The sequence below is a fragment of the Lytechinus variegatus genome, chromosome 16, assembly GCF_018143015.1.
Source record: "Lytechinus variegatus isolate NC3 chromosome 16, Lvar_3.0, whole genome shotgun sequence".
Taxonomy (NCBI): Eukaryota; Metazoa; Echinodermata; class Echinoidea; order Temnopleuroida; family Toxopneustidae; genus Lytechinus; species Lytechinus variegatus.
In genome coordinates this window covers 9133568-9147762 of record NC_054755.1, presented here as the reverse complement: position 1 = coordinate 9147762, position 14195 = coordinate 9133568, and the positions used below count along the sequence as shown (strand labels likewise).

The 14195-nt window shown below is 35.1% G+C and overlaps 1 protein-coding gene across 4 annotated transcripts in view; it reads right to left on the bottom strand.

Annotated features, from left to right (window-relative positions):
* LOC121429694 (disks large homolog 1-like) overlaps positions 1–14195 on the bottom strand; it is an 88230-nt gene that overhangs the window by 50472 nt on the left and 23563 nt on the right. For 3 of the 4 annotated variants that reach the window (XM_041626856.1, XM_041626858.1, XM_041626859.1), the window contains one exon: positions 848–907. In XM_041626856.1, coding sequence (XP_041482790.1) covers positions 848–907 — 60 coding nt within the window. The remainder of the gene's footprint in view (positions 1–847; positions 908–14195) is intronic. The other variant, XM_041626857.1, reaches the window with a different exon arrangement.

The following is a 14195-nucleotide window of genomic DNA, read 5'->3' as shown; positions in this document are numbered from 1 at the left end:
AATAATACAAGGGTTTGCAGTTTATAAAAGTATGTATAGTTGGCAATTAGCAAGGAAAATGAAGTGATTAGAATTTTTCAGGGTATCATATAATACATTCCTACATATGCTTATCTCTGTTAGCAATTTTCATTGTCAGAACTTGATACGAAAAAACAACCCAACTAATTCACATGGATTTTTTAAATTCTATATTGATCAATCCCCTGACTCTTGCTTTTAATATCAGAGTAGCGAAATCTTGTGAACATGACATACAGGATTGGAAAAATGTGTAATGTACATGGTGTAATCGCCTGTTCCGGTATAATGAAATCAAATGTTTCCACCTATTGAACAAATCAAATGAACGATGGTGTGACGACATCGCTTACAGAATCAAACTTCGCAGGAAGCCGGGGGAAACGAAAAACAAATCCAACCGCAATGGAGGAAGAAGATGTGATTAATCATAAATTTGGTGGATTGCACTGAAATTCTGTGCCCGAATCTTGCATCAGGTTTTTGCACGAGGCTGTGTATGTTAGGTGAAGGTACACAGTTTTCCTGAAGTCAAAAGCAACAGTTGTAAGCCCTTTGATCAATGCATAATGCATGGCTTGTGATCTATTGCAGGTAAAGACACCTCCATGTGATGTGATGTAAATTTTTAAAATGCCATTTTCTCAAAAAGAAAATTGAAAGAGCTGTTGTTGGTGTGGTGGATACTCTTTGTTTTCTTTGGATTGTTGCCTAACCTTCACCAATATTTCTTTGCAAATTTGTCTGTTTTTATTGAAATAAACATAGCGTTATCATATGGTGAAGTTCTCTTTTAAAGTCTTAGCAGCGGGTATTTTGTACTTACTGTCGGTGTCCCTGTTCCCTCTAATCTGTCTGATAACACTGGTGATGAAGGTGAGGGCTGCTGAAAAGAAAAGAAGAAAAAGGAAAGGAAATTTTATTTTCTGTCAATGTCAAAAGCACTTTATGGGGGGGGGAGTACTTATGATAGTGAATTACTAGTCATTAAATTCATAATTAGCATCATTATAAACATCATCGTTACCACATTTTATCAGCCATTTTACAGCATGAACTATTACAACATCTTTCTCCTTCATTCTTACATTACGACCACTTTTATAACCAATGCCATCTTTATAATCTCATCATCATAGTCATCATCATCATCATCATCATCAGCATCATCATCATCATCATCATCATCATCATCATCATCACCATCATCACCACCACCGTCATCCTCCTCCTCATCATCATCTTAACAGTCACCTTCATTGTCATAATCATCTTTATTACAACCATCATCATCTTAACATCATCACATCCACATTGACATCATCATCACCACCACCACCACCAATACCACTATCAACATCAGAACTCCTCATCACCATATAATCATCCAATTCTTATGTTAAATTGTGTTTACCAAACTATGCAATCATAATACATACCTAAAACAATACCACCAACATCGTAATCACAATCAGTATTCACATACCCTTTTCTTGAACTCATCAACACAACATACACATAGGGCTACATGAGCAAAGTTATAAGCATTCATATTTAAAACCTAGCATTCAATAAACATCAGAGAAACATTTTGATAAGTTCCACCACAAAATGCAGAACTAATCTCATCAGATCCAATTAGCCGCACCGTGAAAATAACAACTACATGTAACAAATATTGGCTGGTTTCAAGTACACAAAAGCCCCGCTCTTCCCGCGTGGTCGAAAAAATTTCTCTTTTCCTCATTAAACATCTAAATTGCATCAGCAGGTAGTAAACAACATATCATGGACTATATATATATATATATCATCATTTGGAATCCTAATGCAGAGATTTAAGCTTGTGGCAAGGATAGGGTATTACATTCATTTTACTTCATTTAAAAAGCTGCTAAATTTAGAGACACAAGGCCTCATGGTAGAGGGTACTTCTGCCTGCAGTCTGTGTATGCTAATTACCAGGGGTTGAACAAAAAAGCTATTTAATGATACAGTATTGTATCGATTAAATAATTCTTTCTCCTGGTTTCTGTGTCTGCCTGGCAAGGTCTGTACAATTGCACGTCTGTATCTATTATAATTTTCTTTTTACTTGTACTGTATCCCCTAAACAGGTAGCTTGATGCTGTTATGTTGTTTAAATTAGCTCTGCAGTGCAATATACAAAAAAAATATCAATAAAATGATGCACTATAGATTTTACTCTCAGATAGCAAGCTCGTTTTCAGTGACTATTCAAACATTTTGAAGTAAATGCTCAAGCTGTTTGCAAGATGTGAAAGTTTGATCTCTTATACTTCTAGCCTCGGTGACGTGACATGCATGGCGCGACCTTAATCAAGTTTTGATCGATAGGTGATCGGAGGTCAGGTTTAAGGCTGCCATGGGCGTTGGAGGAGTGGAATGAATGCTAATGGTGGTGGTGGTGTTGGTGGAGGTTATGGTGGTGATGGAGTGGTAGTGGTGATGATAATTATGGTGATTATGATGGTGATGATGATGGTGATAATGATGGTGATGATGGTGACGATAATGATGGTGATGATGATGGTGATTATGATAATGATGGTGATGGCAGCAGTGGTGGTGATGATGATAGTGATAACGGTTATTGTAGAGATGATGTTGGTGATGATCATGACGATAACGATGGTGGTGATAGTAATGACAGTGATAAAGATGGTGGTAATGACTGCTGTGAAGAAGACGATGATGATGATGACTATGGTGGTGGTAGTGGCGGCAGTGGTGTAGGTGTTGATGATGGTGGTGGTGATGAAGATGATAGTGATAATGGAATGCTCATGGTGATGATAATGAAAATGGTGGAGGTGGTAATGATGATGATAATGGTGATGATGATGATGGTGACGATGGTGGTGGTGATCATGATGACGTAATGAGCTACATGAGATGCAGATCACACGGTAATGACATTCAACTGTTTTGAATTCTCACAACTTAACATACAACCATTTCAAACCAATAAATGAATCAAATTGTATGCCACTGCATAAACAAGATGCATCAACTTGGAGCACATTAGGAATATTGCAATTTATCTGACATCCTACTCACGTTCCGCAATGCATAACAAAACCCTTTCAAATCATCTTGACACCTACAATTCGATCGAGCTATGCAACCCCTAATGCTAATCTGCAACAAAGGCAGAAAAACAAACGACAAACATTGGAGCCCTCTGTTAGACCAAAATGCAGTAATCAATCTAGTGAAGCAGATAATGTGTGTACAGTGAATTCTTAATGACATACGATCAAACTCTACAACTCACAAAAACAACATCTTGAGTTGTTTTTCAATCGGCTAAGGGAGTCAACCCTGTTCTCTATTCGATGCGTAAAATAATACGGTTTAGAAAGACATTTGCATCTAAGATAGCGATCACATCACTCTTTGCATTAGGCATTTCTAATTCTCCATAGTCTTCTTTTGCCCGTAAGGTGCCAGAGTTTGTGGGTTTTACATGTTTATTTGTCACGGCTTGACATTTCTGTTTGTATCTTGGCATTCTGATGCAAACCTCAAGGTGTACATAAACATAAAAAAACCCAAGAATTCTGTGAAGATTAAAATTAAATGACACATATGTACATTTAAAGGTAAATGCCACTTGTGGTAACGATATCAAAATGAGTTCTTACAGAATCCAATGAAATGACCACCAAAGTGTATGTTTGTATAAATAAAACCTATGTGCCAAAGGATTCTGGAAGAAATTGTGTAATTGCTGAGAAATCAGCAAATAAGCACAGGATTCAGGTCGAGCGTCGGGCACGACATTCAAAGCAATAATTATACACTGTCCCTGCACTTATCTGTATTGGTGATCTTCAGTGTGAACATTTTTCAGCGTAGATTTCAAGATTTCACAAAGTTCTACTGGCATTTCTCTTTTATGTCAACTTTTGCATATAGAAATGTGGCATACTGTTAGAAGTAGGCAAGGTCTACTTTTTATTAGATCACTCGTAAAAAGAATACATCTCTGAGTCCCATGTATTCTCCTAATATGATGCTTGATGATGGTCTGTAGTGTTATCAAATTATCAGTAATTTGTCTCTTAATATAATTTTTTATGCTATGTTAAAATGGAATGTGATCTTATTCAAGTAATTTGCGGTTGTATTTCAATATACAAATATAATAAAGCATGGGAGAAAGTCTGGCAGAAATGTGTGTGTAAAGGCCAAATCTACTCCTAAGAATGAGTGAGTTGAATGGCCGGAATAAAATGAAACAAATCAAATGGAACATGGCATCAAAATCACTATTATTATTCAAAATTTATTTGAATTCAGGGTGCAGAGTAGGAGATTCTTGGTTAACAGGCACATATATAATTTAAATTTCAAAATGAGTACAGTAAATCTTTTATAGGGAATAGAAGAAAATACAATGATTATAAAAGAGAAAAAAACGTAATGATCAGTGACAAGGGAAAACCCCAGATTGAAATCTGAAGCCTTGTAGACGAAGTAAAGATTTGTTCACTAGATTATCAAACGTTTCTGTGTCATCCTATCTGTCCATAAACAGGTATCTCCCAAACTCTTTGCAAGTGGAGGTGCCGTGGCTGAGTGGTCTAAGGGTGTGTTTATGTTTCCATTGCGAGGACAGAATCAACGATTTCAAACGTCGATTCAAAACGCTGATCGTAAACGTGGTTCTGGGAGTGCTGTTTATGCTTAACTTTTCAGAGCAAATCATGATCTCCAGCTGGCTTCGCATCGTAAAGCGAGGTCAAATTGGGCGCGCCTTTTTCCGAAAGTTTTTTTTCCGATTGTTGTTATTAGGCTACGTGGAGATAACATGTAGCAATACGACTGTATTTGCCCGCGGATTTTCATCTCACCAGAAGCATGTACCAAATGACGCCATTTAAACACGTTTACGATCGTGGTTCTGTTTATACTCCCCCTGAAAGCCTGATTCTGGTCAAACAACGTTTACAAACGCACCTTTTTGTGAGTTTTACGTTCGGCATTTTGAAACAGCGTTTAAATGAAAATAAGCATGGACGCAACCGTGTTTTGGACTAATCACGTATGGAAACGCTGATTCTGGCCTGAAAAGTGGAAGCATAAACATGGCCTATTAAAGGCGCCTGGCTATACATGGAAAGTCCAAGGTTTGATCCCAGCCCCGGAACCTATGCCCATGAGCAAGGCATTTAATCAACAATGCTCTTTTATCCTGCATTCAAATAAATGAAAATGATATATGCATTATTGGTAACTAGGTGTGCACTTTATAAAACAAGATTCTTTGCAAGCTGTCAAGACATAATTGAAATATAGAAATATTCCAAAGTCGGTATGTATCTAAAAGCGGCAGCTAATTTATGGATTGTGAGTACAGAACTGAAATCTTGATTTATTATAATTTTAAAGAAATTAAATAGGCAACTGGCAACTGGAAAAATGAACTTCAAGAATTTTAATGATAATCTTTACAATGATTGATTTTTTTGACAGGTGTAACATTATCCTTCCATTACTTGACTTTGTCTTCAAGAAAAGAGGCTGAGATTTCCATAAAGAATATTTCTTCCACTTGCTTTCTTTAAACGGCTGAATATTCTTGAAGATTTTCTTTTGGCATGCCACTTCCTGTTTTTGAGTCGAAGCAGTTGAAAACCAACCCCCTCTTTATCCTTGGGGGTTTAATCTTGTATACAGTCCCACATATCCATATCCATGTATGGTCTGTTGCCTGCAGACTTGGATAAGACACACAATGAATACTGTACAAAGATGGGAATATTCATGCATGGATTACAGCCAAGATTATTTTTTTTGCTGAATTACATCTCAGATTAATGTTTTTTTCAGTTTTTCTTTTATTTCTTCTACTGAAGAAATGAAAAATATCCCCCCCAAATGAGTAAAATTTGCAGTAGCTATAACCAGTAAATATTTGACAACTAAACAAAAGGCTTGAAATATAATCTATTTGTTTTCTTGAAGTTCGCATTAACAAGTCCTATCATAATTTTGATAAAATCTGTGATAACTCAAGAAAATGGGTGCAATATTCAATCTTATTTTGTTCTTGAAATTTGCATGACCAACAAACATATTTGAAGGACAAAAATAAAAGAAATTTAAAATAAAAATTTGTGATGACACCCTTTCTTGCATTAAAAGGAAGTCAAAATTCTACAAAAGAACCCAAACTTTTGTTGAATTTCAAAGTCTCTGGAGCTTCTAGTTCAGGCAAAATTATTTTGCATTCATCTATACGTTCTGCCAGGCATTGATTGTTCACAAGATGATACTGATGGATGAAAACAGTACCTCAAGAACACAAGAAACCTTACTTTGATAAGATATCATGAAGTGCCCCTGAGACTGCACCGAGAAGGGTAAGAAATGGATATTGAAAATAAATCAAATCCTGGGAAGAAAAGGGAGAGGGACAAAAAAAAGTGATGTGAAATTTGAACCATTACTTCATTGGCTGCTAACCCAGTGGGGAACGGTGATTTTAGCCTAATTGAAATTGTGATAAGGATGGGACTTAATAGTGATTGAAATGGGTGAAAGGGGACTTGAGGGAGGGTGAAAAGTATGGGAATGGACGGGGGATGAGTAGGTAGAGGGGTAGGGGGGTATAGCAGTGTAGGAATATACAGTGCGTCCCATAAAAACAAAACCTAGATTTATCAATGATTTATCATAACTTAATCACAAATACAATAGACAAATGACCTACCATTGCAAAGCTTAGAATCTCCTCTTTCATCTGAAATTACTTAGATTATTCTCATTCACGCATGAGTGAGCAAAAACAATTTGAAATGGGGATACCAAGTTAATAATTTTTGGTATAAACTGTGTGGGCGTGGGGTGGACTTAATGGAGATTTGTTTTGGATATATGTATAACTGCTTTTTTCTTCTTTGTTAGAATAGGAAGGTACTAATTTCAAATTACAAAGTGATAAAACAACTGCACATGTCAGGAACTATACTTGGGAGGGGGGGGGGGGGTGCACAGGAATATGGCAGAATCTACCTTTTTGGGATTTTAGCCTAATTGAGATGGCTCCAATGAGGCTCAAGAGGCATTTTAATTATGATTGGAGTGGAAAGGGAAGGGTGAAGAGGAAAATAGGAAACAGGAAGAGCAAACAGGAGGAATATTGATAGAGATGGAGTTAGGATAAAAGGAAGACTAGCCTAAGAATGAGAAAGGAATGATGATACAAAGGATGAGTTTAAAAGAGAGAGAGAGATGGAGGAGGAGAAATGAAAGAGGGGAAAAGAGAGAGGAGAAAGAGAGGAGTTCTGTTACACAGAACACCAGTTGATGCTCTGAAAGGACTACACCCTCAGGAATTAAAATATATGATATCAGTAGCAACATCGGTGGTGGAATAACATAAAAAGTTATGATTGCACCAGTGGGTATTGAACTTATACCATGAACACCAATGGGTGTTGAATTTACACCATGAACACCAATGGGTGTTGAATTTACACCATGAACACCAATGGGTGTAGAATTTACATCAAGAACCCCAACACTGGTGTAAAATGTTTGGTGAGTTTCTCTGTAAAATGTAAACACTAGTGGTGAAGTCTTAATATATAAAGTGTACTTACCCCGAGCATGATATCAGGGGTAGATATGGAAATACTTTCCTCATGGCGTAAACTAGCTGGTGTAAAATGCTTGGTATGGTCATCCGTTAACACAGGTCCTGTTTTTTTAACAACACTTTATTTGCAGTGTATAAAACCAAATATGATATCAGGGGTAGATATGGAAACACTTTCTCATGGAGGGTAAATTAACTCAACGGTGTAAAATGCCTAATATGCTCATCCGTTTAAATGTTCTAGTTGTTTAAACACCACTTGATTTGCAGTGTATAAACCCAAATATGATATCAAGAGTAGATATGAAAACACTTCCTCAGAGGGTAAACTAGCTGGTGTATGCCAGGTATGGTTATTTGTTAACCCTGGTAAAACAATTTTAATATCACTTTTTTTAAGTGTAAAAACAGAAATATGACATCAAGGAGAAGATATGAAAACACTTTCCTCAGATGGTAAACTAACTGGTGTAAAATGCTTGGTGTGATCATCTATATACACTGTTGGTGCACTTCTAACACCATCATTATTGCAGTGTAAAAAACGAAATATGCTATCACAGGGAATAATTTTGCTTTACAAATTTGAATAACATTTTTGGTCATAAGAGAAAAGCTTTCAACTAAGTAATGTAAAATCCTATGTAAAAATATGCTATCCAAAAGACTTTCTGTGTAGCAAGCAGTCTTTAAAAAATGTGGAGTAAATTGCGGTGTGACAGTAGTATAATAAAGCAAATAATCATCTTTGGTGATGGTGTGTTGGGACAAGGAAAAGGTAAGGGGAATAGGCAATCACATAAACAAACACAAAAATATACAATTAAGAATTAAAATTGATTATTACCTTATATGTTTGCTATTAACTTGGTCATGCAATAACTAAACAAAGGATTGTATATTTTGTTACAGGACAAATCATATGAAATTACACAACTGATTGTTGCTGTATCACCATGGAAAGCATGTATAAACAATTAAATACAAATGAAGTGTAAATAACAATTACCTCTCTGAAATTAAACTAATGAGAAAAAAAATCATTTGATTGATCCTATTTCCAAGCAAACTGTAATCCTCTACCTTTTGTCAGTAATTCCTTACTGGCTGATCTCTGCCACATAATGGTGGTCATTATATCGAAACCCATCTTCAATTCCAAGAAATTCCTTTATAAAACTTTTTAGACTAATTAGTTGACCAAGGCTCTTAAGCTTGAGATCACTCTCCAATTTACTTTAAAGAATCATGGAGAAAAGTGTATTACGTAACAAACGTCTCATCAAGTAAGAAGGTAGAGACGTAGCGCATCAGCCCTAATGGTATAGGCAAACACTGACATAGAGACACCAATCACATTTAATACATCCACCATCTAATAAGAGGTGCGGGGGAAATTACTGCCCTTTTTGTGGGTTATCGATGATAAAGCAAAAATGGCTGCTGGGATAAGGGTTGGTTTTCTCTATCAAGGAAATGTAAGAAATCACTCTCTTTGGGATGTTTTATTGAAAATGAACTAAAAGGGAATTCGTTCAATTCTCTGATGAAAATCCTTTCCATTCTCTGTAAGAGAATTATTTCTTTTCTCTCTTGTGTTGACAATAGTTTCACGTCTCATTTTCAGTGCCATACTCTGACAAAGATACAAAGAGAGTGTCTGACAGAAGAAAACAAAAGCACCCCAAAACTAGGAACTGCAAAATAATTCTTTCCTTTCTCCCTTAGAATGACAATATCTTCATTACCCATGGCAACACCGGACATACATGTAGATCAAAAGATGATATGGTGTCTGACAGAAAGAAAGAAAAAAAACCCAAAGAAAACAAAAACAATGCCCATCGCTTGCAATAATTCATAACAATCCAAGGTTTCAAAGTTATTTGAACGTACTCTGTGTCCAAACACTTGGACATGATTGTAATTCAAGCTTTTTTCTCACTTTATCACAAATTTACATGGTAACCACTATTCCAGGGATTGTCATATCCTACTCCCCACTTCATCATAACTCTTAGCATATATGCAGACAATGCAATCATAATTTTTTGCATTTGGAGACAAGCGATTCAAAATTACGCATCACAAGGCACCATTTTGTCCTAATCTGGAAATTTTATATCTGACAACCATATTTTTTTCAAAATTACGCATCACAAGGTGCCATTTTGTCCTAATCTGGAAATTTTATATCTGACAACCATATTTTTTTCTCCAGAATATCAAATCAACCTTCATTGAAAAAAAGGTTAAAACTATCTAATTGACAAATTTGGCATTTGGGGTATAGTTTTGATCCTCATGGCGACAGACTACACTATAATTTGTTTATTTGTGGCAAAAAAGGCCATTACAAATTTGAAAAGGCAAAGGCAAAAGACCAAATTTTATGATCAGGCGTCCTATACTATTTTATGGATTTTCCCCCTGAGTATCTAATAAATAGGTAATCACTATCAACCCATTAGTTATTAATACAATTTAGCTGGAATTCTTTTTGTACAAATACATGTTGCTATGTCTGGCAAGCCACTGGCAGGTTTTCAGGTTGTCTAGAACAACCTTTATTAAAAACATATGCATAAAACTTGAAAATGATATACAGTAGTTAACAGGTGACTCGTATAATGTTCAACAGATGACAGCAAATGACCTGCACGCACACTGCGATCATCCCAAACTAGTCTCTTGCATATCCCACTATCTAAAAATCCTGGGGCGATCGAGCCTTTGCTCATGCCGGACCACCCCTGTGGAATTCACTACCACAGGAGCTGAAGAACTCAAACTCTGCAACATCCTTTAAGGGCAACCTAAATTAGCATTTGTTCACCAGCAGGTACTAGGTTCATATTTCCTCATTTTTAATTTACCCTTTCTTGTACTTCTCTTAGTTCTCTTTACTTTTATGTTTTGCTCTATTCTAAGCACCTTGAGCATTTAATCAAAATGGAAAAGACTCTATATAAATCATATGTATTATTATTATTATTACTCAAAATAATCAAACTTCCTTCACTGACAGAATGAATAAAGCAGACGTATAAGTAATGCACAATATTTGATGACAGCGTGTATAGTGTGAACAAAGATGGAATTGAATTTGAAGTGTTGAAAAGAAAAAAAAACAGAACTTGGAAGGAATATTGTTACACTTGATAGTATACAGTATCCATGTCTACAGCCTCTCGTTGCCTAGCTTATAGAAATGGGATGTCCTGGAAAACTGCTTGGAGTTCAACTGGCTCGGGGCATGAAATAAGCCGAGGAAAATAAAATAAGAGATGAAAGACAAAAGGATATTGGATCAAAAAGGAGATAAAAAGCTCAAAAATATTAAATATGAATAAAAATCAAATGTGTGGTTGAAAAAAAAAAGAAATTAGGCTGGTAAAATTTTAAATTAGACAAAGGCTTAGGGCTATGAGGAAGCTTGACAAAGGCAGAGATGAAAAAAAAAACCAAGAATCATTAAGAATAAAAGCTACATAGATTTAAAAAATACTAATTACTGAAATGGAACAATTAAGCAGATAAAATATTGAAACCTAGTAAAATCTGAAATTTAGTTTCATATTCTAGAATTGGAAGCATAATAGGTAAGATCAAAATGTATTTTCAAAGATAAGAATAGATATAAATTAGAGAAATGGGAAAGAGAAATACTATTGAATAGATCGTACAGTACCAAGGGACAGTGTTCTGTTTACTTGATAATCTACTAGTAATTAATATTCAGGTGAACAGATATTTCTTGATTTCTTTAAAAATACTTCACCAGAACATACTTGAGTTTTCACTGACACATTTTTTATTTGGTTATCTTCCCGCCAGGTAGTGAATTGGCAGGCAGCTATACATAGGAATTGAAACATTTGATTTTGAAGTATGGACAGACAAGTTCTAGTTAAATTGAACCATGGCCAAAATGTTTTGTTATACATAAGTCAGTATTTTATATAGAAGACATCAAGAGGTGCATTTTATCAGTATAATTACTACTATGATTCAACACTATTTGGAGTAACTGCGAATAGGTCTTCAAGAAAATGAAACTCCTGCCGTATATTTGCAAAGAATTAGCTCCGATATATGCAAATTGACATTGCAAATCTTCTCGCATTTAAAAATGGTAATTTCAAGGATCTGTTCGCCTACCCATGGATACATGTGAATTCACTCTCACATGGCAGGGGGATTTTTTCCTTTATGGTGGTGATAAGAAAAATGAGAAAGAAAGAAAAAAAGCACTATATATTCACTTTAGTGCATGTCTCTTTTCATTCATAGTCATAAAATTTGAACCCTTTTTCACAAAGAGTTGCAATAGACTCAAATCAAACACAAATTAAACTTGATCCCATGCATTGCACTTATTAATCACAATTACATAATTATGACCTCAATCTTAGTTTGATACGAGTTTGAATTGTTGACTCAATCAATGTTTTGAATTTTGATAACATCATCTGAATAAAAATATAAATATATTTGAATCTGCATTTTATGAATTAACAAGGAAGAGCACTGTTTATGCAATTTGTTTTACAACCAGTATTAAAACATGTGAATATTGTTGGTAAATAAATAAATCAAATTGAATAGAAATTGATTTTTATTGAAAAATATGATACCAGTATGATTCACTTGGAAATAAAGTCACCCTTTCTCTACAATAAATGATTAAATTTGGGGAAAATCCACATTGCATGTCATAGTCAAGAGCTTTTTGCACATGAATTAATGTGTAACTTTTTAAATTACTTCATAATGCTTTCAGTCATGCATTTTGAAAGTATACATTTAATCCTTGTACCTTAAAATATGATTTCCTAAGATGCTTCATAAGGTATACCTATAAACTGGCCCCGTATCGTTTCCATCTCTACTTTTGAAAATAATACAGAACACCTGCAAAAAAAAACACACAAAAGGCATGTATGCCTGCTCTTCAATCATTTGTACATATTAGTTTCATATTTTTTTGTACAAGAGCTGTTGCTGAGCTATGAGTGTGAGAAACACAAACACAAACATCATCATCATCATTATCATCATCATCATCACCACCACCACCACCACCATCATCATCAACATCATCATCATCATCATCATCATCATCATCATCATCATCATCATCATCATCATCATCATCATCATCATCATCATCACCACCACCACCACCACCATCATCATCATCATCATCATCATCACCACCACCACCACCACCATCATCATCATCACCACCACCACCACCACCATCATCATCAACATCATCGTCATCACCACTACCATCACCATCACCACCACCACCACCACCACCACCATCATCATCATCATCATCACCATTATTTTTTATTATCATTATTCTTATTATTATCATGATTATCATTATTTCATTGTCATAGTTGTTTTTATCACTATTATCGTTTTGGGGTCCATAAAAGGTGGGCCATAGAAAGGACAATCGTAGACAAAGCCATCATACGTTAACCATAGCAACTAAGCAGTCATTTCGTTTTTATTTTAATCTAAAGAGCAGAGATAATGAAGAATCAATGGTAGAATTACCGGCGTCCCTGGGGGAACGAAATCTACATGTAATTGACTTGGGTATGCATACCACACATGGGTCTGACTGATTGAATCCAAATCAATATGGCTTGCATGGATGCATGGTGAATAAATACTACTACAGTATTAAGGGAAGGGGGAAGGACAAAATTGAGAAATGAATATATTGGGTATGGCATGGATCATTAGAAGGAATAACTGCAATAATGCTTCCCCAGATGTCTTCCGTGACGGAAAAGACTTTAAAATGGATTTTTGCAGTCGCCTCATTATTGCCTTTCAATTAATTATGATTAATTCATTGAAGAAGAGCACCAATTTCTGCTAGTGCTGCTTTTGCTACTCCTACTACTACCACATTTTCCCTACAGATTGATTTGAATAAAGAGTGGAAAATAAAAAGGTAAAACACTGAAATGTTATCAGAATCTGATGTAGAAAAGGAGAAAAGTTATGGCATTTTAAGTGTATCTATTTTCAAGAAACAATACGTAAAACAAAAGTATAATGCAAGTCGGATAGCTTGTCCCACAATGTTTTTTAAATAACTTTAATAATTTTAAATTACAAGGAGTATTGTGTTACTTCATATTTACGAAAAGGTGAAAAATAATTTTGAATCAATCTTATCATCATAATGAAAATTTCAAATGTTCAGGGTGGAGTTAGCATTATACAAGAGCTAAAAACTTTTACCACTTCATAAAGTAAAATAGTTTTACTGTCGGAAAAAGTGAGAGGCTGACATCATCAGTGCCCTCATTCGCATAGAGCCCAGGATTACTTTCTCATGAAATTAAAAAAACTTTTTTTATGTCATAACTATATCTGACATACCATAAGTTTTTAAAGAAATTTTTCACAATTATGCTAACTTGATTGTTTCTTATTAATTCAAATAAACTTTGTTGCTGGGGTGGAATTGATATGAAAGGGAGATGAACATGGGTTTGATCACTGATTATAT